Source organism: Electrona antarctica (genome assembly GCF_951216825.1).
Source record: "Electrona antarctica genome assembly, chromosome: 15".
Lineage (NCBI taxonomy): Eukaryota > Metazoa > Chordata > Actinopteri > Myctophiformes > Myctophidae > Electrona > Electrona antarctica.
The window spans coordinates 32,161,895-32,188,034 of record NC_136796.1 but is presented as its reverse complement, the minus strand read 5'-3'; the positions used below and the strand labels follow the sequence as shown (position 1 = coordinate 32,188,034).

At 41.8% G+C, this 26,140-nt stretch overlaps 3 protein-coding genes across 5 annotated transcripts; all 3 read left to right on the top strand.

The window, feature by feature from the left end:
• The first annotated feature begins 233 nt into the window (after positions 1-233).
• On the top strand, positions 234-6,835 carry zbtb8b (zinc finger and BTB domain containing 8B). 2 transcript variants are annotated; one of them, XM_079523406.1, is made up of 5 exons: positions 234-359; positions 1,017-1,211; positions 2,811-3,708; positions 4,264-4,442; positions 6,029-6,835. In XM_079523406.1, exons 2-5 carry the CDS (start codon positions 1,038-1,040, stop codon positions 6,320-6,322), a joined length of 1,545 nt encoding a protein of 514 aa, XP_079379532.1. In that variant the 5' UTR covers positions 234-359; positions 1,017-1,037; the 3' UTR covers positions 6,323-6,835. The 2 variants fall into 2 exon arrangements, with proteins under 2 accessions (XP_079379532.1, XP_079379533.1); XM_079523407.1 differs by having other exon boundaries at positions 255-359; positions 1,024-1,211.
• A 2,676-nt stretch (positions 6,836-9,511) lies between these two features.
• On the top strand, positions 9,512-16,512 carry LOC306938938 (tissue alpha-L-fucosidase-like). Of its 2 annotated transcripts, XM_079523322.1 has the most exons (7): positions 9,512-9,905; positions 10,689-10,823; positions 11,905-12,148; positions 13,147-13,347; positions 15,443-15,633; positions 16,064-16,160; positions 16,252-16,512. In XM_079523322.1, the coding sequence occupies exons 1-7, from the start codon at positions 9,514-9,516 to the stop codon at positions 16,387-16,389; spliced, it is 1,398 nt and encodes a 465-aa protein (XP_079379448.1). In that variant the 5' UTR covers positions 9,512-9,513; the 3' UTR covers positions 16,390-16,512. The 2 variants fall into 2 exon arrangements, with proteins under 2 accessions (XP_079379448.1, XP_079379449.1); XM_079523323.1 differs by lacking the exon at positions 13,147-13,347.
• A 1,178-nt stretch (positions 16,513-17,690) lies between these two features.
• LOC306938939 (tissue alpha-L-fucosidase-like) lies at positions 17,691-24,235 on the top strand. The gene is made up of 8 exons (XM_079523324.1): positions 17,691-18,151; positions 18,328-18,462; positions 20,526-20,663; positions 21,134-21,239; positions 21,407-21,607; positions 21,911-22,101; positions 22,475-22,574; positions 23,267-24,235. Exons 1-8 carry the CDS (start codon positions 17,799-17,801, stop codon positions 23,399-23,401), a joined length of 1,359 nt encoding a protein of 452 aa, XP_079379450.1. The 5' UTR covers positions 17,691-17,798; the 3' UTR covers positions 23,402-24,235.
• Positions 24,236-26,140: the final 1,905 nt, after the last annotated feature.

The window sequence follows — 26,140 nt, the reverse complement described above, 5'->3', positions numbered from 1 at the left end:
TAATACTATAAAACAGTTGAAATGGGTAAAGTATATGCACTTACAGCATTTTGTAAACACTGCAGAGCTATGTCACATACTCACGTTGCATCTTGCAAATGGCAGCATTTTCTTAAGGCTATTTAAATAGTATACAGAAAAACTCAGATTTAAGATCTGTTTATTCATACTTCGACGGTGTCGCACGTCGAAAATAGCCGAGATATGTCGGCTATTTTCGACGCGCGTCACACCGTCGTGCGACGACGCATAGTTGACTCTGAATGCGGAAGTGTTGGGCTGTGCTGCAAGCACTGCAGGCTGTTAGCCCATCTATTGCTCTTATGATTAAACTTTAATCATCTTTACAGTCTTGAAGGGTAAGATTATTCAATGGCTCCCTATTGAGCTTCATGAAAACGCGGTTGGCAAATAAGAATGGGTTGTACGTGTGTGTGTTTACTTTAGCGAAATGACTGAGCTAGGCTAGGTAGCTACACAACAAAGCTAACATAACACTAACAGCATTTAGCTAAGATTAAAATGATGTCGTATGATTCCTGTCTATCTTTTGCTGTCCATTCAGATAAATACTTTGCGACCGTTCTAAGCCTTCATGTTAAATATGTATGTTTATTGTTCTGTGCTGTGCTCAGTGCAGTGGGTGAAGCATCGGTTTAAAGACCCGGTTTAAAGCTCAGACATTTCACTCTGTTCACATGGGACACTTTGCAGTGTTGCAACACGAGAGCACACAGTTATGATTATGAAGCAACGTGTGTAAAACCATTCATGCGATTAGGTGTAGTAGTGTCAGTGGCAACCCTGTCCTAGACCTCCTATTCCATGTCTATTTCAGTGGTTCTCAAAGTGGGGTCAAGCAGGGACAAATGGACCCTTACACAGGTCTATTTTTCACGCTCACGAGTTATGGGGGTTCTAGGAATTAAGACATGATAACTGCTAGTATATTTGGTTATACATTATTAGGCTCTAGCAATATCCCTCCCTCTGTCTAATCATCCTTTCCCTTCTAGAGTGTAGTGAGGTGTGGAAGGATGGATGTGCCCTACTACCTGTCCAAACTGCTGTGTGAGCTCAATGAACAGCGTAAGCGAGACTTCTTCTGTGACTGCAGCATCCTGGTTGAAGGGCGAGTCTTTAAAGCGCATCGCAATGTCCTGTTTGCTGGGAGTGGCTACTTCAGGGCTCTTTTGGTTCATTACTTGCAGGTGAGCAAAGCTTGTGGACATGAATCTTATGTTTGTGTCCGTACTAGTACCCCTGGTGGTTCATGGCTCGATCTAGGCCGGGGTATACAAAATACATCGGAGATTTACCGCAGCCTCATTTGCAAAAATAAATGCATATACCCTCCATATATGGGCATATAATGGACACAGCCAGACAGACGGGTACAACGGATATTGCATAACTGGGTGGAGCTTGCACTTCCCTACTTGCATCGTTCCCAAGTAATATACAACAACAACAAGGTTTTCACAGCTGTAAGGCAAAGGCACTTCAGACTAGTATAACTAGTAAAAGGACATGTATTGAGTGCTGCCATTCCTTCTTTCAATCGAGTATCTGAGCCTTGCACCTATAACAATTTACCTTTCTAAATTGGAGTGCTTCGGCAGTCTTTGTTTCTCTCACTTCAGACTGCTATACAGTAAAAACATTAGTATTCGTTTTACTCAGACAGTGTATAATTGTATCGAAATGGACCTGCTTCGTCGGCCGAGGAATGTGAGATAAAATATGACCCTTTTGGCATTCCATAACACAGACGTACAAGCTCACAACACAGGACATTGCGATGTGTTCTGTTGTGAGTGTGTAGAACGCCGTTGTACATCGGTATGATTTAACTTGAGAAATGTGCCCTGATTTTCCACTTTGAAAATACTGGTAGTCTTTAATGACTTGTTTATCTCAGCCTCCTTCAGTCCCTCAGAGGGAGTGGGCTGTCGGTGTTAGCATGTAGCATCACAGTCATGAAGTTGACTTCAGAAGCAATTGGAAAATCAACAATAAATGTTTTATATTTGATTTTGGTCAAAGAAATCACAATATTCAGGATAAACACTTCCAATGTGGTAAGATTGAGACTGTAATATCATCATCCTTTGACAATGCCACGCCAGACTTCCCGGTCCTTCATTGCCATCCCCAGTTCATGCTTACTGATACATGTGTCTCTAGCAATGACATCAGGGAACGATCGGCTTTGAGGCATGATTCCAGAGAAGATGGGAAGATATAACCTCATGATCAGCTCTGTAGCAGTGGCCAGCAAACTGTGTTCTTCTGGATTGGACTAGTAAAGAAACACAGGGAAGGTCGTATATTAGAGAAGTTGATGGGTGGAAGAGAGATTTTGCGCTCATTAGAAGGCGGATGTAAGTGCCACAGACGAAATGTTTTTATAATCGTCATGGGGGCCACCCCCCTCCCCCTGCTACCCATTTTTGTTTTGTGTGTTTATGTTTTCTTGTGTTTTTAAGAGCTTCATTGTGTCTTTTAATGAGCAAGGAAGTTGTATTTTAGGAACAGACCTTTCCCACGTTTCGCCACAAGGTGGCAAATCCTTCTGTGAGAGGGTAGTTGTAGGTGGTCAGGACAACAACGACAACACATCTTGTCTGCCCAAGATGTAATTCCTGGAAACGCCTCTGCCCTAGTTCCACATTTTAATTGAATCTAGCTCCAGTTTACATCCTCCGTTCCCTTGAATCCTACGGCCAATAAAAAAATACTTGCAAGCTTTGTTACCATATCCAAAACATTTGTCTAACTGAGATCACTTTTATGTACCATGTCTTCAGGACAATGCTCAGCGCCACAGCACGGCATCCTTGGACATCGTGACGGCCGATGCCTTCTCCATCATCCTGGATTTCCTCTACTCTGGCCGACTGGCCGTGAACAGCAGCAACGTCATCGAGGTGATGTCGGCCGCCAGCTACCTGCAGATGACTGACCTGGTCAGCTTCTGCAAGGGTTACATCCGCTCCTCCCTGGACATATGTAACCGCGAGAGAGAGAAGAACAAAGAAAAGCAGTCCTCCAGGGGGCCGGATGGAGGCGGAGAGGGCCCCGCAGATAGCGGCACGCCTGCCCTGCCCACCCCTAGCACGTCGGGGGCTGTGGACTCTCATTCGCCGGAAGCAGAGGCCGACAGAGGTACAAGTGTAGGTTCGGATTCCATGGATTCAGCCAGAATCCCCCCCGATGTGACCGCAGACACTCCTCCGAGCACGAGCAGGGACACAGAGAGCGACTACATCTCCAGGGGAGACTTCGGCTCTGGGAGAGAAGGACACAGGGAACAGACCATTGATCAGACCAACACCTCATCCTCCTCATCCTCTGCTCCGATCCTTGAGCTAGTGCGCCCCAAAATTGAGTATGACCCCGATGAAGAGCTGGAGGGGTCCCCTGATGCCAAAGACCTCGCCTTGTATCAGGGACCACCTCTCCATCAGCATCATAGCAGGCTGCTCCCTCCTAGCCCGTCCCCCAGTAACAGCAGCTTCAATGCCAGGCAGTTTATGGAAGTGCTGGCCAAAGGCGGAGGCTCCAGTCCTCTTGGAGACAGAGTGGAGCAAGGCCAGCTCTACCACGGAGCACCTGTCCGGCCTGGTCCCAGGGTGGACGAAGGTGTCTGGTCGGGAGGGTCTTCTATTATGGAGATCCAAGTTGATTGGTTTGGAGAAGACACAGGTAATTGAATGTAGAGTGATTAAACTCAACCTTAATGTGTACTATGGATCAATAGTACACATTCATGTATCTATATATGGATTAATAGAAAATTGCATGAATTTGTATATAGCCTTTAGCCATATGTTTAGTTATATTGGGTGACAAATAATTAGTTTGGTTTCTTTTGATTCAGTGTCTGTTCCCCTTAAATATTGTACTGATTTTTAAAGGTCGTCGTGAACGGGACTCGAACACGTGATACGCTGTCAGGCCAGAGCCTATATGTGGCATGCACCTGGACCTCTAGGCCAGCGGGTGCCCCAATACTGTATTGATTTGAGTTTGAACTTGAAATTATAGAGTGGGGCTGGGCAAAACGGTAATTTTGAACACTGGCAAGATACATTTCTCACCAGTTCCTAATGATACACTTGCGTTGTACCTTTCTTAACACAATCAGATGGTGCTAATTTGTGACATTTATGTTCAGAGCTAATACCATTACCTCTCACTTTCTGTCAGCAATAAGTCCATGTTATTGAACTGTGTGCGTGCCTCTCACTCCCTCTACAGGCGATGGCTTGGTAGTGCCGGTGAAACTCCATAAGTGCCCGTTCTGTCCATACACAGCCAAGCAGAAGGGAATCATGAAGAGACACATCCGCTGCCACACTGGAGAGAGGCCCTTCCCTTGTCCAATGTGTGGCAAGAGGTTCACACGACAAGAACACCTGCGTAGCCATGCCCTCAGTGTAAGAAACCAGTGTGCTTGTCATTGTGGGAGTTCATGGGCCAAAGTATTACTGACTTAACGTTGGGCTTCATTCTCAAACCCTCTCTTAAATCATTTTAGAGCCTATGTAAAGTCACTGTGGGATTCATGAAACATTGATTTTGTGTGTAGCCCATGTGTACCAGATGATGAATGGATGCATGTTCATAGGTTGATGCCTTATGTCAACACCGACGGCGGTGGATCAGGGGTAGAGTGGCTGGATGGCAACCGCAAGGTTGCCATTTCGAACCCGGGCTCCCCCAGAGTTAGTGTCGAAGTGTCCTTGAGCAAGACACTGAACCCCTAATTGCTCCTGATGTGCTGGTTGGTGCCTTGCATGGTTTCCGCTGCCATCGGCTTACAAATGTGTGTGTGAATGGGTGAATGTAATGCACATGGATAAAGGTGCTATATACAGTAAATGCACCATTTAACATCATAAAAGGCATGCAGTCTTATGGGTCATGGAGAAAAGCTTTTCAGTCTCTGAAAAGGTTTTTATTATTGTTATTCATGGGTGAAAAAAGCCATGTCATTTGAGTCTAAGAAGAATAAATAAAGCATGGTGATGATGGAACCAATTCTGACAGTAGAAACACCATTGATTGATTAAGAAAGAAATGGTTTGATTTATATTTGACTATAGCCTTTATCAAGGCAGCTGGTAATGGTAAACCAACATAATGCAATACTACTACCACTACTACTTAGTGCAATGCAATATTTGGCAGAACTGTGTTGTCAGGTATAGTATCTGTAAAAAATATATTTTTTAATGCATGTAGAATGAGATTCATGAAGCAATCTCCCTTGGCATATGGTGCTTTGGAAACCCAACGTTAATCACTGATGCATGGCTATTGATAAAGTACATGCGCCGCCGCCTACAGTTCAGTTCTTAATGACTGTTGTCTTTAATGACTTGTGAAATTATTTTGTGTTCGGTACAGCATGGTGGATTATCTCAGTTAAACATCAGCATCAAAATCTCATTACCGTATACAGAATGACTAACACAGACGGTGTTCACAGACAACATTTACATTAGAACATTGACACAACTGCTCAAAGTGCAGGCACATTTGTTGTTCTTTGTACTTTCTGTAGTAGGAAAGAATCTGTTTAAAACGGGATGTTTTGTTTGACAAGAGATGTCATCAGCCCAAAGAGGTGTTTGGGGAAGAGATGCTTCTATCTACCATATTTATTATTTGTGATATTGATGTAACTGATGGGAGGAGGTACCAATAATCTTGGATAATGAGCTGCAGTTTTTTGCACGTGTGACTAGTCTCTCTGTGTTGCCGTTGCTGTTACTGATGAGGAGAGGATGCTTTCACTGACCGCTGTATAAAAATGAAGAAGTTGTCGTTCTGATCAAATGGTTTGAATTGTGCTGGGGGGGACGGGGACGGGGACGGGGGGCAGACGGCCTTTGCTGGCTGTAACGGTTTACAGATTATTTTTAGCCACTAACTAGGTCAATCTAACCGCTTCTAGTATCTTGGTGCTGAGCTTTATGAACATAATGGGCGTCCACTGACCTGTTCTCTCCATGCACAGGTCCATAGGCACTGCTGGCCAGTGTCATGCAAGAGTTGCAGGCGGACCTTCACGGGTGCAGACGTTTCGCAGGGACTTAGGCGCTTCAGCATCTGTGACAGTTGCAACTGTGTCACGACCACCAACGACGACTCTGCCCCCATGCACACGGCCGGCCAACCGGAGGCTGCGGAGCGTGAGGACGGTGGCCCTGATTGGTCAAGTTTCATGGACGATGTAGATGAGGTGGAGGTAGGCAGGGTGGAGGACTTGGTGGAGAAACAAATGCTGTCTGAGTCCACAGTGGTGTTGTAGGCCGGCCCTGTGTTGACTTGCCTCCCTCGACCAATGAACCAATGTCCAGAACATTTTTTTTAAATGTTTTTTTGTGGCTTTCGCCTTTATTTTATATATTTTATGGAGGGACAGACAGTAGGCTGACAGGAAATGGGGGGGGGGGGGGGGGGGACGTGCAGTAAAGGCCGTCGGGATCGGGAGTCGAACCCGCGGCACACTGCCAGACTGGATTACCAGCCAAGGTGCCTGGACCACTTGAGCTATGGCCCAGGCCCAGAACATTTTTTTTGTACCAATTTCTTTTAACAAATATCTGTGGCCATGAATTTAGTGCTAATAGGTTTTTGTTGTAAGAGACCTTGTTATTTATTGATTTGCATGTGGTGTGAATGCTAGTGATTATGGTAATGTATCTTGTTGAATAACAAGAATGGAACTATTGAACTATTTGGTGACGTTATTATACAACTATTTATAAACTCTTCAAATCAAATGAAGAAATGAAATAAAATCAGCAACAGATAAAACAAAGGTAATTGTGTTTTGCCTGCAATGAAAGGAGATGCAGTGCCTATGTACATTGTACAGTATAATACACAATCAATCTTTATTGTGGACTCGATGGTCCATATAAAAACTATATAGATATATATATATATATATATATATATATATATATATAATATATATATATATATATATATATATATATATACACACACACATACGGACGGCACATATACTAACACTCAGATGTGTCCAGTAACATGAGGAGTAAGATAATTATAGAAGAGCCGGGAGACAAAATACAAATACAAATACAACCAAGTTATATTGTGTTAACATACTGTTAACACAATAGATGTAGATGTTTTAACATCAATAGACATGACATTTACATGCCCGTGTTTGCAACACTGACGCTGCGCATCATCATCACGACATAGACTGTAGGAGTGTAGGTCATCGAAGGAAGAAAGCACATTTTGCTTTTGATCCTCTTTGATGTTAGCAAACATGACGACACTTGTATAAACTTGTTATACTCAATCCATAACTTAAGCAGTTGCTGCAAGCCGGCGCCATAGGGAGACATGATGGCTGGCCAGACTGCACCAATGCAACTAGTCGTAACTCCTTGCAACAAAACCGTTTTAAGGTCAGACCCCACCAATGCACTCTTTGCATTGGGGATAATGGTTTCAAGTAGTTGCATTGGTGCGGTCTGGCCCTCAGTCATCAGCATACAGCAGATAGTTAATAAAACTTTCTCCTTGACCATTAATCCATACACAAATTAAATAGAAGCGGTGACAAATCCCCACCTTAAGTTGTAGGATATGAATTATACCAGTTTTACAAGTACCTTTTTTGTTTTGTTTTTCGATTTACCACTATTAATGCGGTGTAAAAGCTTGATGAATCTTGAAAGCACATACACTGCATGTTCCAGAGGAGCGAGAAAAAGAGAGGGGACCTCTGGGAAGAGGGGGAAGAGCGCAGAGAACAGAACAGAAGGTGGCATTAGCACCCACAGAGGCAGACGCACAGTGCATCTGCAGAAACTGCAACAGAGACTGCCACTGAACCATCGGACTGTTCAGCTACAGCAGGCACTGTAACCCAACAACCAATCTGAGAACCCATAGACAAATAAAGGAGAAACGGCGGCCTCTTTTCCTAGTTGACGTGAGTCAACAGTCTGTCTCGAGAGACTACCCAACAACAGACTAATCCCTGGCACATACTCCATTGACTTGTGAGACAGAAGGAAGCCATCAACTTAATACAGACAGCTTCCTTCAGTGCATATTATATAAACAGATCTGTGCCATGTTTATTTTTAATGCCAAGTTGATAGTCAGTGGTTACTATGTAGTCTTGAAGCCTATCCAATATAATTTGTTCTATAATACGTTGTACTAGCCGGGTCAATATTGGTCTGTAATTTTCTATACTGGATATCTTATGTGTAATTGCTACAAATGTTTATGTGAAGAACATTTTTTGTAGAGGCGGAGCACAAGGCTACTTCTAACACATCTACAAGAAATTTGGAGGGAATAATATCAACAAGGCAAGAGATGGTTTCAAGTGAGAAACGATATTCCATGAGATCATTGACAAGGACTGACATAGTTGTGCAGTAAAAGAAGGTACCGGTACATCATAGAATGATAACGTAACAGGGATCGTAGATGTGATATACCTTCAACCTGGTCAGTTAAAAAAGGGCAAACTTGAAGATTTAAACATTACAATTGTCTGGGTTTAAGAGATAGTCAACAGTGTTCAATAGCCAGCCTAAATATCTATATGACCACAATGTGGTTCAGAAAAATATTTTCGCATTGAACTAATAATTGTCAATAAATGCAATTTGAATTGCTAATTTGCCCTTCTCACTTGTCATCATGTCATTAGTTTCTCCTATTTCTGAATGCTCAACTAACTGAAATTTGTAATTTCCCATGTAGCCACATATAATACTGAGCATTTTTTATCTGATTATTATTTTATTTTTTTGGTGGGGTTGTTACACTAATGGTTTATCAGCTGTTTGCCAATGCCATACAATGCCTACAATAGTTATTATGCTTTTCAATTATTGTGATTGTGATATTTCTTTTTTTGTTCTGTGCATTTTCTTTTCTTTCAAGTTTGAAAGTTAGAAAAGTAACGGAACAAGAAGGAGTTAGGAAAAGTGAGGAGAATGATGTTACTGAACAATCGTTCACACAAGGGAGAATAGCCTAATTAACAAAGTGACTCATTATTCTCGCCGAATAAAAACTGCAGTATGGCTATGAATACATTATTGTTGTTACGGTGTTCTCACTTGGGTTTCTTTCATTGTCCGATTTATACTTCGCCGTACACGACGGCATGGCGCTTCCATCTATTCTAATAGAACGCCTTAATCTATGGCTCTGGGGCCGGCGCGCCCCAGCGGTGCGATCTACGCGATCTACAAGCTCACAACGCGTCGCGAGCTTGTAGATTGGCTATTTCCTGGTGGCACCCTTTTTTTTTTTTTTTTTTTACAGTCTATGGACTATGTGGGTGGCACACATAGGTGGCACATTGCCAGAGTGCATTTCTCCAAGTCATGTGACCGCACGGTTGTTCCAGTCCGTACCTGTCCAACTCCTGAATACAACACAGCCTAGCCACAGGATATAAGCCTACAGGCTATTGACTTGACACTCATGATGGCGGTTCCACAAGTCCGATTATTAGCCCCATGTCTCGTTTCATGGACCGCGCTCTTCACATTGTTGTCACTTGGACCTAGTCCTGGCTGTGGAGTGCGTTACACGGCCGACTGGAGCAGCATCGATGCCAGACCCATACCCAGGTGGTTCGACGAGGCGAAGGTCGGGATCTTCGTGCACTGGGGAGTTTTCTCCGTCCCCGGGTTCGGACAGTACAGCGAGTGGTTCTGGTATTTTTGGCGTTCCCAAAGGCGCGCCGACAATGTCGCGTTTATGAAAAACAATTACCCGCCCGAGTTCAAATACGCCGACTTTGCGCACAGTTTTAAAGCAGAATTCTGGAATCCTGATTCTTGGGCAGAGATAATTCAAGCTTCTGGGGCTAAGTGAGTATGACCGTAGGTTATACTATATTTTTCGTTAGGTTGCGTCACTTGCGTGTACGTGCTTGCTTATGTCACAATAAGCCATGTATTACCGTATAGCCTAATAGGTTGCTGTCAGAAATTCGTACAATTACAATAAAGACCAGTGTCTCACTCTGACTGTGGCTATATACTAAGGCTTTGCAATACTTAGTCGGAGCCAGTTGCAACTTGCACCACCTCACACTAAGTTCAAACTTAGCCTAGTTATAGCTTAAATGGCTTCACCATATATCCATAATAAAAGCCATATAACTAGACTAAGTTTGAACTTAGTGTGTGTAGCTATAACATAGGCTAAGTTTGAACTTAGTGTGTGTAGCTATAACTATAGGCTAAGTTTGAACTTAGTGTGTAGCTATAACTATAGGCTAAGTTTGAACTTAGTGTGTGTAGCTATAACTATAGGCTAAGTTTGAACGTAGTGTGTGTAGCAGCTATAACTAGGCTAAGTTTGAACTTTGTGTGTGTGTGTGTGTGTGTGTGTGTGTGTGTGTGTGTGTGTGTGTGTGTGTGTGTGTATGTGGGGCAACTGATTCTAATGTCATGTCAGGCATTTAGCATATATTTAAACTCGTAGAGAAATAAGAGTTTAAATGTTATTCTAGTCAGGCATGTAAATGAAATGCGCGGTAAAGCAACCAGTGATGGATCAGTCGAACTTGTATTATTCAAGATAATAGACTAACTATGGTTGTGGGGGGAAAGGAAAACAAGCTTCATAGTTTTCTATCCATGATCCAGGTATGTAGTGTTTACAACCAAGCACCATGATGGGTTCACAAACTGGCCTTCACCAACCTCCTGGAACTGGAACTCTGTGGACACTGGTCCTCACAGGGACATTGTGGGGGAACTGGCACAGGCTATTAGGAAAAGGTGAGAAGCACTGCAGCACTACAGGTATACACACAGATCATAATAAAAAGAGACTGGCAGGTTAATGGTTATGTCTCTTGAAATGTAGCACAATTCATTAGTCATTGCATGCTATTGTGTTCACAGTCACCTGACGTTTTTGTGCACAAACGGGGAAGTGCACCAGGTGTTGAGTGACCTGCAAGGAAACCACACAATGATATGCCCCTATAGAGCAGTAATACCAGTTGGACCTGCTGGTGCAGTTATCATACTGTAGCTAACCTTGTTCCCCAAATACCCAGCACCATTATGACCACAGTCAAATGCATGTATGGGCGATAGAGTTATTAATCATACATCGGTAGGCCTATGGGCTCATTGGGCAGAGAAGAAAGGGCAATATATTCTCATATACAATACATGTGTTTTAATGACATTTTATTATGATTGCGCAATAACACAAACGCAAACACAATAAAATAATGCAGGTGTGTTAAGTGATTTAATAATGCAGCTAATTTTTCTGTCCGCATTATAGTCCTTTGTTGTTAATGCCCATTTGGACATTTCTCCAAAAACACGACAAATGGCATTATCATGTTAGAAATCTTAAATGGAATCCAGCATAGATTTATTTTAGAGTTGGAAGCCCATTTACACCACTGAAAAAAGTAGAAAGTCGTATTCAGATGTATTTATTCTTCTTGCGAGTCAGATTTTATGTCTCAGCATTCAGTTTTATTCCACATAATTGTGACTTTATGTATTTTCAGTTTTTCCACAAATGTTATTTATATTAAAGGTATCTTCAGGGATTTCACTTGAGCAAATGCGATGAGAAAAAAAATAGAATTGTGAGATATAAAAACGGAACTATGAGTAGAAAATTAAAATTAAGAGATTGTGAGATATAAAGATATAAAATACTGACTTAATACTGTTGCTGTCACATAAGTACTTTACTTTGGGTACTCAAAAGGAAAATATTGGAAGATGATGTGCTTGAGAGAGTTTCCATTGTGGGTTAGCTTAACCTTTGGCGACCAAAAGCTGAAGTGAAAATACTTTGGAAATTCACACACAAATGCTCATTTCATAGATCTCTGCACTTGGGACTGTACCACTCTCTGTTTGAGTTCTACAACCCAATCTTCCTTAAGGATCAAGCCTCCGGATTCAAGACGCAGAACTTTGTCTTCGAGAAGACACTTCCAGAGCTAGTCGACCTTGTGATGTCCTACAAGCCTGATTTGATCTGGTCTGATGGTGATTGGATGGTAGATGACCCTTACTGGAACGCCACTTCGTTCCTGGCTTGGCTCTACAATGATAGCCCAGTGAAGGTGAGTCCCTATGATTAGGACTGGACAATTAAATATTGATACCATGATTGATATGAGACTAGATATCACCTGGGATATTACGATATGACATACTTAAGAATAAGTTTTACTCTTATGTACCTGTACACAAGATAGTAAGAACAAGACAATAAAGTACATCCGTGAACCTTGAACTGAAGCCAGGTTTCCACTACCATGGCCTCACACCACTCCACCCACACCGCCTACTTGTACCTCCGTTTCCACAGGAATTGGGCTAAGTGGTGTCAAAGTGGTACTAAATAATTGCCTAAAAAGTACCATCTCCAGGGTGGGTCTGAGCTGGGCTAAGCGGGGCCAAACACTTCATTGAATGATTACTCACTGACTTTCTTTTTCTTTAGACCAGGATCATAGTTGTAATTTGTATTTGTATTATAATCACTCTCAATCTATTTGAGTGTATTTTAATCAGTTATATGATAATGTATTATCATAGTTGTAATACAATAATACTCTATATTGTATTATAATTACAGTTATCTGGGGTACTGCAAGTGGGAACCAGTTTCCTGACCAGCCTGTTCAGGTTGCTCGTGTCCCCAGGATTCATGTAACCCCCACAGCAGGCAATCGCATTATTACTATATTGTTTTGTATTACTATACTACTATTAGACAATTGTCCTGGTTCTCACAAGAGATTAAAAATGATTTGGGGAGTTACGCATACATAGGAAAAGATTAAGCTTGGGACACGATTTGGCATTTAAAAGTTAGGTGTTGGGGCTGGAGTTATGTTTGATATTTCATGTAGTTGTGAAAAAAGACAATTTACAAAATTGTACAGTAGATCAGTCCATTTTTGCACAACACTGGAGTGCAACTAAGTATAACTGAGGCTTTAGGGTAGCCTTGTGGTTAGTCTTCCGTGATGCCTTAATGTTTTGATGTCTTCACAAGTGTGTGTGTGTGTGTGTGTGTGTGTGTGCGTGTGCGTGTGCGTGCGTGCGTCTAAAGGATGTGATTGTAACCAATGACAGATGGGGTAAAAACTGCGCCTGCAAGCATGGAGGCTATTACAACTGTGCAGACAGGTACACACCTGGCACACTGCCGGACCATAAATGGGAGAAGTGTCAGGCCATTGACACCCGCTCCTGGGGCTACCGTCGAGACATGAAGCTCAGTGACCTAATGGACCTGCCCTCCATCATAAAGGTCAGAACTCATGGAGAGTAAAGTCTGAGATATTTATTTTACCGTCATGTGGGTGTCACGCACCCAAAAATATCCAATCTACTGTACGTGCGAGACGCTTGAGTTTGTAGATCAGCTATTTGATTGATTGATTGATTGATTGATTTATTGATTGAAGTATTTATTAACAGTTTGCAGAATGGGTACATTTCACATGAAAACACAACTCAATACAAAGACTGTTATGGCGTTACACTTGTTTAAAACAGGGTCCACCATTTTCAATTCATCAGAACATTTAGAGATGTACAAATATACACTTGTCTTCTATATAAAAAACAGGAAATCATGAAAGGAGGTAAAAAGGGAAAAGAAACATGTACATTAAGAGGAAAAGGGGTGGGGGGGATTCAGATTTTACGGGGGCCAGTTTAGAATTGCAGCCGTCCGTACATGCCCTTTGAGAGCGGTTTTGAAGGAGTCTTGTCTCAATCATGTCTTAATGGTTGTAGGTAGGGCGTTCCACATTTTGGTGACATACTGTAGGAGCGAAATGAATTTGGTCCCTTGTTTGTGCCGAATCTGGGTTGCACATGGTTTGTTGAACTCCCTCTGGTGTTGTGGGTGTGAACTTCGTTGACATTAAGGAAGTATATTTCTTGTGCACAACACCGGCACTCAACTTAGTATAAGAGAGGGTGTAAAATGCTGGTATCAACCAATGTCAACATTGACATTTTACCTTTACCTTTCTTCAGTTTTTAAAGGAACAAACCAGTGGTCTGGCATTAACTATGCCATTAACTTTAGCCCATTCATTAACTATGACTCATGTTATACTTGTCACTACCACTGCTGACCATTTTCTAAAGCATGCATGTTTAAGCCATTGGGTTCAGCTTATTTCACCATGGTATGAAATTTAAGTTGCACTTGAACCCTGCTTGAGATAGGTATTTCATTATAACTGTGCAGTTATCTTTTGTCAATTTTACGTTATCGTTAAGTTTGAATGCATTTTTAAAGGACTGATTGATTTGAAAATTTCAAATTTATTTATTCAGGCAAGTTTGCCAATGTTTTAACACGATTTAAACAAACAGAATACCTAAAAGTAACCAGTGTAAATGGTCCATGTTTATCTACTGTATCATACTATTACTATGGCCCCTTTTCCACCAAAATAATTCTATAGAACTGGTTATGTTCTAATAGATTCTTGGAACTTTGATGCTTTCACGGAACCAGCGGTCATTTTTTGGTTCCAGTTCCAAACCAACTTTTAGGGTTCACAACCAATTCATTTTCAGTGCAAACACTCATATTAGGCAGGGAATAAATGAACCAAACTGGTTCAACCCCGTTGGAAAGGGGATCTGTCTGTGTGTGACCAAAGCTGTGTAGCTTACTACTGACACTGGCACAGTTGCTTTGCATGAGTCTAGTTTATTTGGTTATTCTGTTTAGGCAAGGCAAGTTTATTTATAGTTAAGAGAATAGAAAATGCAGCTTGGTCCCCCTCCTCTAATACCCCATCGAACCAACATACCTGGTTTGAATACTAAGATTATGTGCCATAGGGGTGTATACAGAAACATTTGGCAGAGCAAAACACTTTATAATCTGATTGAGAAACTTCAGGGAGTTCCTAAGAATAAAATGTTGAACTAACAGTTTACGTGAAGGCTGTGCTCTGGAGAGAAGCAGGGCTGGGAATGAGGTTCATGGATTCAATCTTTAACCAGAGGGGGGCGTCAGAGGACCAGTCATCCCCAGGAAAGCGCCTGCTCACTGCTCTCACCAGTGGGAGAGACTAAACAATAAATCACAGAGTAAAAAGTCACAATCAAAAACATCAAATACATCCAAAAGAAGATAATAAAGCCATATAAAACATTATATTATTATTATTTTACAGTTTTGTCATTCAACTTAATATGATGGGGACATGGGGTAGGCTTTTCCATTAATTACATTATTTAAAGTAGATATATTGCATGTAGTTGATTTCAGCTGATGGAGAGACAACACTATGACAACACGGCCCTGAGTTGCTGCATTTCTTAGCTTTGACTGCAAGTCAATAATGAACACCTTCTCATTTGTGTTTGTTCAGGACATGGTGTATGTAGTGGCAATGGGGGGTAACTACCTGTTGAATATTGGGCCCATGGCGGATGGTATGATTGCGCCTGCGTTTGAGGAGAGACTGAGGGGACTTGGTGCCTGGCTGGGAACCAATGGGGAGGCCATCTACGCTTCCAAGCCCTGGAGGGTCCAGACAGAAAACACCACAGTGACAGTCTGGTGAGAGATGTGATGCATCAGCAGACAGCATGAATAGCAATGGCATGGAGAGTCTTTGAAGTATTTATGGCAGAATATTCTTATTGTTAATGTCAACATACTGCACTGTAGCCTACGGAAATGTCCAAGACTTGCTTTGGCCAGCATAATTCGTCATTGTGTTGAACTTGGGCATTGTAATCTTTCCCGGAAAGAACTTTATCATGCGACTGCAAATAAAATAACACTATGAAAATAAAAAAGCCAGCCGTATGCTTTAATATTTTAACTTTACATTTTCTCTGAGGGAAGTTATATGAAGGACAATATGACTGTGTTCTTGTCAATAAAAATATATTGATGTTCAACTTTAACTCATGAAAACAATGTGACTGCTAAACGCAGCAAGGTCCTTGGTGGGCTAAAACTACCGTTTTGCTCTCCCCCACAGGTACACAGCTAAGAACAGTACTGTCTACGCCACAATGCTAGGGTGGCCATCAAAGCCGCTTGCACTTGCATCTCCTAAGACATCTGGGGTTACCCAAGTAAGTCTTTTAAGCATATTTAATATACATATAATGGGTTCATCATTTTATATATATTTATATATATTTGTTATATGTTTTATGCCTACAGGTTACCCTTTTGGACTATCCTAGCATGGTATTGAAGTGGGCACCATTGACGCAAACAACTGGATTAGTGGTCATGTTGCCTTCAATGCCAGTACAACCTGGCAACGCCTGGACTCTGAAGCTAGAGGGAGTTGCCTAGCAACAGGAGAATTGGACTGAGACCGCACATTATACAGTATATGTTCAGACTATATGAACTTGCAGGAAATGTTATAAACTTGTATGCAAATTTGATTTCAATCACAGGGTCAGATTGAATACTGAATACACTGACACCACGGCGCGTAATCAGCGCCTCAAACTGTGACTCCGCCCTATTTTGGGGGAAGTTGTGATTTGCGCTCGTTCATTGCAATGCAATTTGCGGCATTTTCAAAACAATATTGAGCAGAGTAGCGATTATCAAACGTATTTGCAATGCCATACGTTGAAAGATCTGTTGCCCGTGGACAAGGCACGCTACCTCCGCAAGTTAGATAGCATCGGCATAGATGTTTGTCCGTATGTGATTAAGGATTGGACCAAGTTGCATTGGCAGCCATAGAAAATTCTTAACCCAGGCTAAAACCGGATGTGTCGTTTTTGGCCGTTCCTGTCTAGCGTGGTGTCAGTGTATACTTGAAACACTTTTAGAGTTTATTGTCACATCACAAGTTTATACCAGGTATAAAAGTGTGGGTGGAATTATTTTGTCTTTTTGTCCAGTCACATTGTTTTCTGGTGTCTTATGATGACCTTTGATAAGTATGCTGTATAAATGCTCCCCCGTGTAAAAAGGAGAGACATCCTTCTCCTTGTATTGTTTTTGTTTAATGTCTTTGGATCCCTTTTTTTCTATTTACAATTTTACATGAAAGTGTTTTCACTCTACATACATAATATATCATCTTTAATGTAGGCCTACCGCAAGTCAATGAAAACTCAAAGGGAATGATGACAAATGGGGATAGGACATATAGGCCTACATTACTGTGGGATAATGTTGGTAACATACTAGGCACATTTTCTTCTCAAAATATGTATAGCCCACACTCCACACACATGCACACGCATCCACGCGTGCACAGTTGTGTTCCATGCAAATCAGTGGGGTTTTCGTTTTTCTGAGTTGAATTGCCATTAATACAAAAATAAAGATATTCAATGTACCTTTATTGGAATTTTATACATTGATTGATTGAAGTATTTATTAACAGTTTGAAGAATGGGTACATTTCACATGAAAGCACAACTCAATACAAAGACTGTTACTGTGGACGACACACTGATAAAGCATTACACTTTGATCCAAAATGGGAATTACTTATAAGTTATATCTTAAAGCAATGCAAACTGAATCTGATCTGTATTCTGAACAAAACGTCACATCACAAACATGATGACTGTTCCTTTAAAAAGTCATGTGATCTGAAAAAGGTTTAACAAAGCAGTCATGTGATCAGTCACGTGACGTGCAACTGCAACATGACTTCCTATACAAATGTGTCCCTAGATAAGGCATCATAAATAAGAGATAAAGGCTAAGTGGCGTTGTTTCAAACTATCAAGATGTTCGCATCAAATGCTGTGTTTTTCTTGATCATTGGTGCAGCTGCGACGCAAACAGAGGCGCGGTATACTGCGGACTGGACCAGTTTGGATGCCAGACCTCTACCTTCGTGGTACGACGAGTCGAAATTTGGCATTTTCATCCACTGGGGAGTTTTTTCGGTTCCCGGGTTCGGCAGCGAATGGTTCTGGTGGCACTGGCAAGGGCAGAGTCCCCCCGACCCTAAGTGTGTGCGCTTCATGACGGAGAACTACCCGCCTGGCTTCTCTTACCCGGAATTCGCGCCCCAGTTTCATGCTCAGTTCTTTGACCCAGATCAGTGGGCAGATATATTCAAGGCTTCAGGTGCCAGGTGAGGCCTCCTTTATGTGCAACTGTAAACTCCTAATCATTTAATGTAATCGTCTCACCTCCCTGAGAGAGTACATTATATATGTAACTAAATGGACCTCTATTTGGTGACATTTGTACACTCTCAGAGTTACAAATGGATAAATAATGCAGCCTATAACTATTTTATAATGTCAGATATGTCGTCTTGACTGCCAAGCACCACGAGGGTTTTACCAACTGGGAATCTCCAAACTCCTGGAACTGGAATTCTGTTGCCACCGGGCCGCACAGAGATCTGGTGGGAGATCTGGGAGAGTCTGTACGCAACAGGTGAGATATCAGAATAATCCATTCCAAATTAATGTCTATTAAAAAAATAAAGGAAAATTGATTGATTGAAATATTTATTAACAGTTTGCAGAATTACAGTACATTTCAAGCACAAACTCAATACAAAGACTGTTAACTGAGTGGACGACCCAATTAAGCATTACACTTGTTTACAAGAGGGTCCACCTTGTTCAATTCATCAAAACATTTAGCCCGTCTCCGGACCCCCCGGGTTGAGCTCCTTTGGACCCCTACCACGTAGGGTCCGGTATCACCGGCTTCAAGCGACATGGGATGCAATCTGATTTACCCTGACTTAGCCCTGTGCTGCGCTGTGGGTGTCACGCTGACATATTCCAAACGAAGCATATGAACGCTATAGGAGACAACGAACCATCTGACCCCCCCCCGCGAACGGCTCAGAAGCCGTTAAGTATTTTTAATGTTTGTACGACCGTTTTGGCAGCTACCTGCGACAGAGGCAGGAACGCGCAGATAGCCAGTTCCGGCGCTCTGTCGCAGGTGATGGAGGCGGTACAATAGGATGTCAATAAGGAAGTCAAGGAAGGAAGGAAGAGAGCTGCCAAAACGGTCGTACAAACATTAAAAATACTTAACGGCTTCTGAGCCGTTCGCGGGGGGGGTCAGATGGTTCGTTGTCTCCTATAGCGTTCATATGCTTCGTTTGGAATATGTCAGCGTGACACCCACAGCGCAGCACAGGGCTAAGTCAGGGTAAATCAGATTGCATCCCATGTCGCTTGAAGCCGGTGATACCGGACCCTACGTGGTAGGGGTCCAAAGGAGCTCAACCCGGGGGGTCCGGAGACGGGCTACAAAACATTTAGAGACATACAAATAGACACTTCTATATAGTCAAAGAACAGAATGGGAATTCATCATATTAAAGGGAAAAGAAACATACAGTGAGGGGAAAAAGGGGTGGGCGGTGGGTGGGATTCAGATTTTACGGAGGCCAGTTTCGAATTGCAGCCGTCCGTAGGTGCCCTTTGAGAGCGGTTTTGAAGGAGTCAAGGGATTCGTATGTCTTAATGAATGTTGGTAGGGCGAAAAAACAGCGCCCTCTTTTCCTTACGGAGTCAACAGTCTTGTGTCGAGAGACGAGATTTTGCTGAATGTCTATCATTCAGGAGATAGGATGTTAAAAGATTAATTAGAGGCTTAAAAACATGAACCACATTCACTGACACAACACATTGCAATGCACATGTAATGTCTCATGCATCTTCCATGGTTCAACTTCTGCTGTCCACTCTCTGTTAGTGTTGACTTAAGGTGCCAATATTTTCACCCAAACCAGGACCCTTAAATGAACATGCAAGGACCTTCATGTATGGGGCAACTGCAGGGCGCACATGTATTTGTGGACCAGGTTTTTTTCATTAGGTTGGGACTTGAGAGACACACAGGACATGATAAACATTATTGCAAGTACTGGAAACAACTCATTTTAATTGTGGTGAAACCCAGCACAATTTGGTAGTGAATGTTGAAATATTAGATATTCTTAGAGCCTGTGTGGACGCCCAGATTGAAACCGGGACAATCACAGACAAATGGGACATTTGTCACCATATTCTGAGTTGATCTCTTTTGCCTGTCTCCTATGGTACCAAGTACCAACATCAATACAGCATGGGATTGTGGATAACATCTCATGATCCAACAACCAAATATTCAAAGTTTTGGGCCTGAGAGGCTAAATCTCATGAAATGGTGGTACATGGCTCAAACAAAGGCTGAATAAATAATCAACCTTGATATGAAAAAGGTTAAACCACAGATTTTTGGCGATTAATATTGTTTTGACTGATACAGATACTACAGGCAAACAAGTAAATAGTACACACATGGACTGATCTACAAGCTCAAAATGTGACACATTCATTCATTGACACTTTGTAACCTTGTAGATCAGATTTCTTTTTAAAAATATAATTCTTAACCTTACAAATGACGCCAGGATTAAAGTGTCTAGAAATGTATACTGTGTAAACTTCCGTATCAGACATTATTTATCTCTCTCTCTGATCACCTCCTAGGTCCTTGCACTATGGACTCTACAACTCCTTGTACGAGTGGTTCCATCCCCTCTACCTGTCTGACAAGAAGAATGGCTTCAAAACACAACAGTTTGTACGGAATAAACTGCTGCCAGAACTTTACAACATGGTTGTGAGGTATTTAACGCTGTGATTATAATATCAAAGTTCATTGCAGTTGCACTGAGCCTTTTTACAATTACTGTTGACTGTGTGTAGGCATCCCCTCCTATTGAGTACTTTGTGTGTGACTGAGAGTTTAAGACCCTAGCCCCCCCATCTCAAAATATTTTTGTTCCAGTCACCCCCAGGAACAAGATAAAAGATGTTTGCTTTCAAAAGTACATTCTATTAAAAGAGTTGCACACATTTCCGCAGCACAAAGTGACGCACTGTGAACTTGTATATCTGCTATTTTTGAAAAGCCAAAGTATAAAACGATGCTTTTTAGCTCAATCTAAAATGGGTTAAGCCAAGGACTGAAGGTGTGAGTGAAGAATATGCATCCCCATACTATCCCCATGAATAAGTATGGTGCCCTTTGTGTGTTGCAGCCAGGAATGTTCCAGAACCTCTGTTGACCCTTTTCTCCGTCTGCTGTTCCACAGGTACAAGCCTGAGCTGATCTGGTCTGATGGGGACTGGGAAGCTCCAGACACCTACTGGAACTCTACCGATTTCCTGGCCTGGCTTTACAATGACAGTCCTGTTAAAGTGAGCATCTCTAATGCAAGCATATGAAGTTCCACCCCCTATTAGTTTGACCTGTTATGCCAATGAATTCCTCCCAACACATTTCTGTTTTGCCACTTCTACCTTACCGGCTCACCTGGTTTCCATATGGAACTATATGAATAAAATCTCACTTATTCACATTCCAGGACAGTGTTGTGACCAATGACCGGTGGGGGGCAGGCTGCGCTTGCAAGCATGGTGGCTACTACAACTGTGAGGATAAGTACACACCAGGGCAGCTGCCAAAGCACAAGTGGGAGAAGTGTACGTCTGTGGACACTTCATCCTGGGGTTACCGTAGAACCATGCGGATGGCTGAGTTAATGGAGCTACACACCATCGTAGAGGTGAGGAAGGAGATGATAGATCATCATAGATGTTGGCTGTCTTGGATACCGCCATGGCACTCTTGTCTTCCAAATTTTGTCCACCAGAGGGTGCTGCAAACATGGCCTAACTTGGGCCCACCTCTAGGTTTGCAGTTGAAGTGATCCGCTGAATCACCTTGCATCATACACCTTGATCTTTGGCATCAGTGTCAGGAGACGTTTTGCATCATCTTAAGTCTCAATGATGAAACGGTTAGGTGATCAACGTGCTTCCCCTCGTTCCTCGGACTGACAGACTGACTGCTCTTCCTCCCTCTACAGGATCTGGTTCGCACCGTGGCCCTGGGAGGTAACTACCTTCTGAATGTGGGGCCCACACCTGACGGCATGATCCCACCCCTGTTTGAAGAGAGGCTCAGGGGGGTCGGCGACTGGCTACAGCTCAACGGAGAGGCCATCTACTCATCCAAACCCTGGAGGGTCCAGGCAGAAAATAAAACTCTTCCAGTATGGTAAGAGTAAATGCATCAGTGCCAGTCTTACTTCTTGCCATTTTCACAATTAATCATTTAACTGTATTCTTTGATTAATGCAGTGAATTCCCCTACTGTCTAGTCGTCAACAGCGCTGACGACTTGTTTTGATGATTGTGTCAATTAAATGAGGCAGAGTTTGTAAATCCACATGGGCATTCTCGTTTGTAAAATTAACAAATTAATTCTTCTCCCGACCCTACCACACTCTGATTCCACAGCAGCGCGTCAGTGGATTTATGGAAGCAATCTTACTGACAAGTTGCTTTGAATATTTTTAGAGCAGCGCAGAAAATAATTTCAGTCATCTTAATTAGAAAACAGAGTGATTGATTAAACACTGCCATTCTAGGTATACTTCTAAAGGTGCCACTGTTTATGCCACCATCACAAGCAAGCCTCCCCTGTCTACCTTGCACCTGCTTGAACCCCGCACGTCCGGAACCACCAAAGTAAGTACATTGTGGCATTTTTTTTATTGTTTTATAAATTCCTGACGTGTCCTCGGAAGCGAGATTTATTTTTTATTTTCTTAATAGTTAATAGTTAATTCACATCATTTTGGATGTAGAGACCTGCATGATCTAATAAAATTACACTAAATTAGTAAATTCCCCAAATGTATCTTTAACCCATTCTGGGCGGGAACCCCTTTTGGTGTTTTAAGCATTATGTTATACTTTGCTATTGAAAAATAGCAGATCACAAGCTTGTAGGTCTGCTATTTAAAAAAAAAATAGTGAACATGTGGTGCAAATCTTTGAATATATATTCTTTCACAGCGAACGTTTTTAACTCAAATCTTTGCTTCCGGGGGGTCACTGGAACAACATATTTTCAGTGGCCAATTACATATAATTTTTGGGGTCCTTGACAGGAAATATTGAGCACCACTGACTGTCAGGATTTAGAATACTTTTTTTTATTTCGACGTCTGGTCTAAATGGGTTAAAAGTTAATTCACATTTTGGATGTAGAGACCTGCATGATCTAATAAAATTACACTAAATTCCCCAAATGTATCTTAAGTGCCCCTGTCCCCAAAACAAACGAAACACCACCCATCCCGTCCAATAAAAGCCTCAGTCTGAGGCCAGTTTGTTCATTCTTAAGTGATTTGCTGATCTTTGACCTCAACCCTCAGGTGACACTCTTGGGGAACCCCAGGCCTTTGCCATGGTCCCCAAGCTCACCTAGCGCTGGCCTGATTGTCCTGCTCCCTGAGCTACCCTACACTCCTGGCCGAGCCTGGACCCTCAGACTGGACGGAGTTCTGTGAGCCTCCGGGTCCTGATGTCATGCTGTACACTTGCACGGGTGCACGTCGAGAGGAACAGATTTCTCCACGTTTGATTTGCTTGGAATGTAATGGTGGAATTCGCATTGATTGCCTCGGGTTGATGGAAGATGTCCTTTTTAGTACGTGTGTGTGTGTGTTTTCAATCGATGCTGGCTCATTGTAACATAATAAACATGTGATTTTTATTTTTTTGCATTTCAAAGAATGGAACACTGCTTTATGATGCAGGGCGATGGTGGGTCAGGGGTGGAGTGGCCGGATGGCAACCGCAAGGTTGCCAGTTCGATCCCGGGCTCCCCCAAAGTTGGTGTCGAAGTGTCCTTGAGCAAGACTGAACCCCTGATGTGCTGGTTGGTGCCTTGCATGGTTTCCGCCGCCATCGGTGTATGAATGTGTGTGTGTGTGTGTGAATGGGTGAATGTAATGCACAATCTATGTAAAGCGCCTTGGATAAAGGTGCTATATAAATGGCAATGCACCATTTACCGTGATGATTTTACAATTGGTGCACTGCCAAGTGTGGACTGGAGACCTACAGTCAACAATGGTTGAGTTTTATTTGGGTGTCGATTGGGTGATTTTGAATGGAATGACATGTTTATTGTTCAGCTTTTGAAGACTTCTATCACTGCTCGTCAGCCACTTAATTGAATCATTCTGCAGCAATCTGTTTATTTTTTATTTTTAAATAATGGATAACAAACTTTTTGTACAAAATGAAATGACTGCAATAAAAAAAAATGCATTTCCTATTGGGGACAGCACAGAATGTATATGTTGCGATTATTAAAGGAGCACTTCACCCATTTTCAACATTATCTTCTAATAATTGGTCCCCATTCTCATAAGATGGCAGCATTTGTCTCAGTAGTGGGCTGTGGACAGTTCAGAAACCTCAAATAAGGTAATGCAAACTACAGCCTACAAGTTGGCATGCTGAAATGTACCTACTTACACATTTTAAAACGGTAATTAGAAATCTCGTTTAAATGACCAAACCTGCCTACAGATGATAAAGTGTGTGTATATATATACTGTATAGATATCGTGATATGCGATGATTTGACCGGAATGGTACAATGAGCATTAATTGGTGAGGACCAATTATATGAAGACGAGGTTAGAATGTGGAAGTGCTCCTTGAAACAATTAAACTGAATGTTATGACGGTGATAACAGCCACATTTGTCGCTGGACCTAAATGCGTAAGTTTTAATGTAGTATATGATGACAAATCGCTAAAATAAGCTAATAATTCATTTGCAGGTCTATTTTCAGATTGGCTATATTTTCAGCAAAGATTTGGTGTAGAAAAATTAAGGTGTCTATAGTAGGCTATAGAGCCCTGTGGAACTAATAAGTATATAGGGCTTTAGACATCCATGTGAGCCAGAGCCTAAATAGGCTTGAATGGGGTTTTTAGGTGTAACTATGTAGGACTAGTAGCATGCCAAAGTTTGTGCTATTGCCATTGAGAATGCATTGGGCGTTTAAGTTAAATAACTCAGAAACTATAAAACATTTCAAAGTAAAAAGTTCCAGCATGTGTCTCCACAGTAAGCTGAATAATAAAAAGTGTGAATGGAGTTTCTAGGTGAAAGTGCTTTTTTGACGTGCCAATGTCCTCCATTGAGCCCCATTGTAAATTTCTCAAATTTGAAAGCACTATATTTCTAAAACTATGAAACATTTCAAAGATTCCTTTTCAGGCAAACATGTCCACCGTAAGATGAACCTAAGTAAGCTAGAATGGGGCTGCTAGGTGTAAGTATGTAGGACTAGTAGCATGCCAAGGTTTGTGCTATTGCCATAGAGAATGCATTGGGCGTTTAAGTTAAATAACTCAGAAACTACAAAACATTTCAAAGTAAAAAGTTCCAGCATGTGTCTCCACAGTAAGCTGAATAATAAAAAGTGTGAATGGAGTTTCTAGGTGAAAGTGCTTTTTTGACGTGCCAATGTCTGCCATTGAGCCCCATTGTAAATTTCTCAAATTTGAAAGCACTATATTTCTAAAACTGAAACATTTCAAATATTCCTTTACAGGCAAACATGTCCACCGTAAGATGAACCTAAGTAGGCTAGAATGGGGCTGCTAGGTGTAAGTATGTAGGATTAGTAGCATGCCAAAGTTTGTGCTATTGCCATAGAGAATGCATTGGGCGTTTAAGTTAAATAACTCAGAAACTACAAAACATTTCAAAGTAAAAAGTTCCAGCATGTGTCTCCACAGTAAGCTGAATAATAAAAAGTGTGAATGGAGTTTCTAGGTGAAAGTGCTTTTTTGAAGTGCCAATGTCTGCCATTGAGCCCCATTGTAAATGTCTCAAATTTGAAAGCACTATATTTCTAAAACTATGAAACATTTCAAAGATTCCTTTTCCGGCAAACATGTCCATTGTAAGATGAACCTAAGTAGGCTAGAATGGGGTTGCTAGGTGTAAGTATGTAGGACTAGTAGCATGCCAAAGTTTGTGCTATTGCCATAGAGAATGCATTGGGCGTTTAAGTTAAATAACTCAGAAACTACAAAACATTTCAAAGTAAAAAATTCCAGCATGTGTCTCCACAGTAAGCTGAATAATAAAAAGTATGAATGGAGTTTCTAGGTGAAAGTGCTTTTTTGACGTGCCAATGTCTGCCATTGAGCCCCATTGTGCATTTCTCAAATTTGAAAGCACTATATTTCTAAAACTATGAAATATTTCAAAGATTCCT

Bases quoted from the DNA above. Each gene is read 5' to 3' on its own strand.
- zbtb8b (XM_079523406.1), top strand. From the start codon at position 1,038: ATGGATGTGCCCTACTACCTGTCCAAACTGCTGTGTGAGCTCAATGAA. The intron at 1,212-2,810 runs GTGAGCAAAGCT...CCATGTCTTCAG, and splicing joins TTTTGGTTCATTACTTGCAG to GACAATGCTCAGCGCCACAG. The intron at 4,443-6,028 runs GTAAGAAACCAG...CTCCATGCACAG, and splicing joins TGCGTAGCCATGCCCTCAGT to GTCCATAGGCACTGCTGGCC.
- LOC306938938 (XM_079523322.1), top strand. From the start codon at position 9,514: ATGATGGCGGTTCCACAAGTCCGATTATTAGCCCCATGTCTCGTTTCA. The intron at 10,824-11,904 runs GTGAGAAGCACT...CTCATTTCATAG, and splicing joins GCACAGGCTATTAGGAAAAG to ATCTCTGCACTTGGGACTGT. The intron at 12,149-13,146 runs GTGAGTCCCTAT...GTGCGTCTAAAG, and splicing joins ACAATGATAGCCCAGTGAAG to GATGTGATTGTAACCAATGA.
- LOC306938939 (XM_079523324.1), top strand. From the start codon at position 17,799: ATGTTCGCATCAAATGCTGTGTTTTTCTTGATCATTGGTGCAGCTGCG. The intron at 18,152-18,327 runs GTGAGGCCTCCT...TTATAATGTCAG, and splicing joins TTCAAGGCTTCAGGTGCCAG to ATATGTCGTCTTGACTGCCA. The intron at 18,463-20,525 runs GTGAGATATCAG...ATCACCTCCTAG, and splicing joins GGAGAGTCTGTACGCAACAG to GTCCTTGCACTATGGACTCT.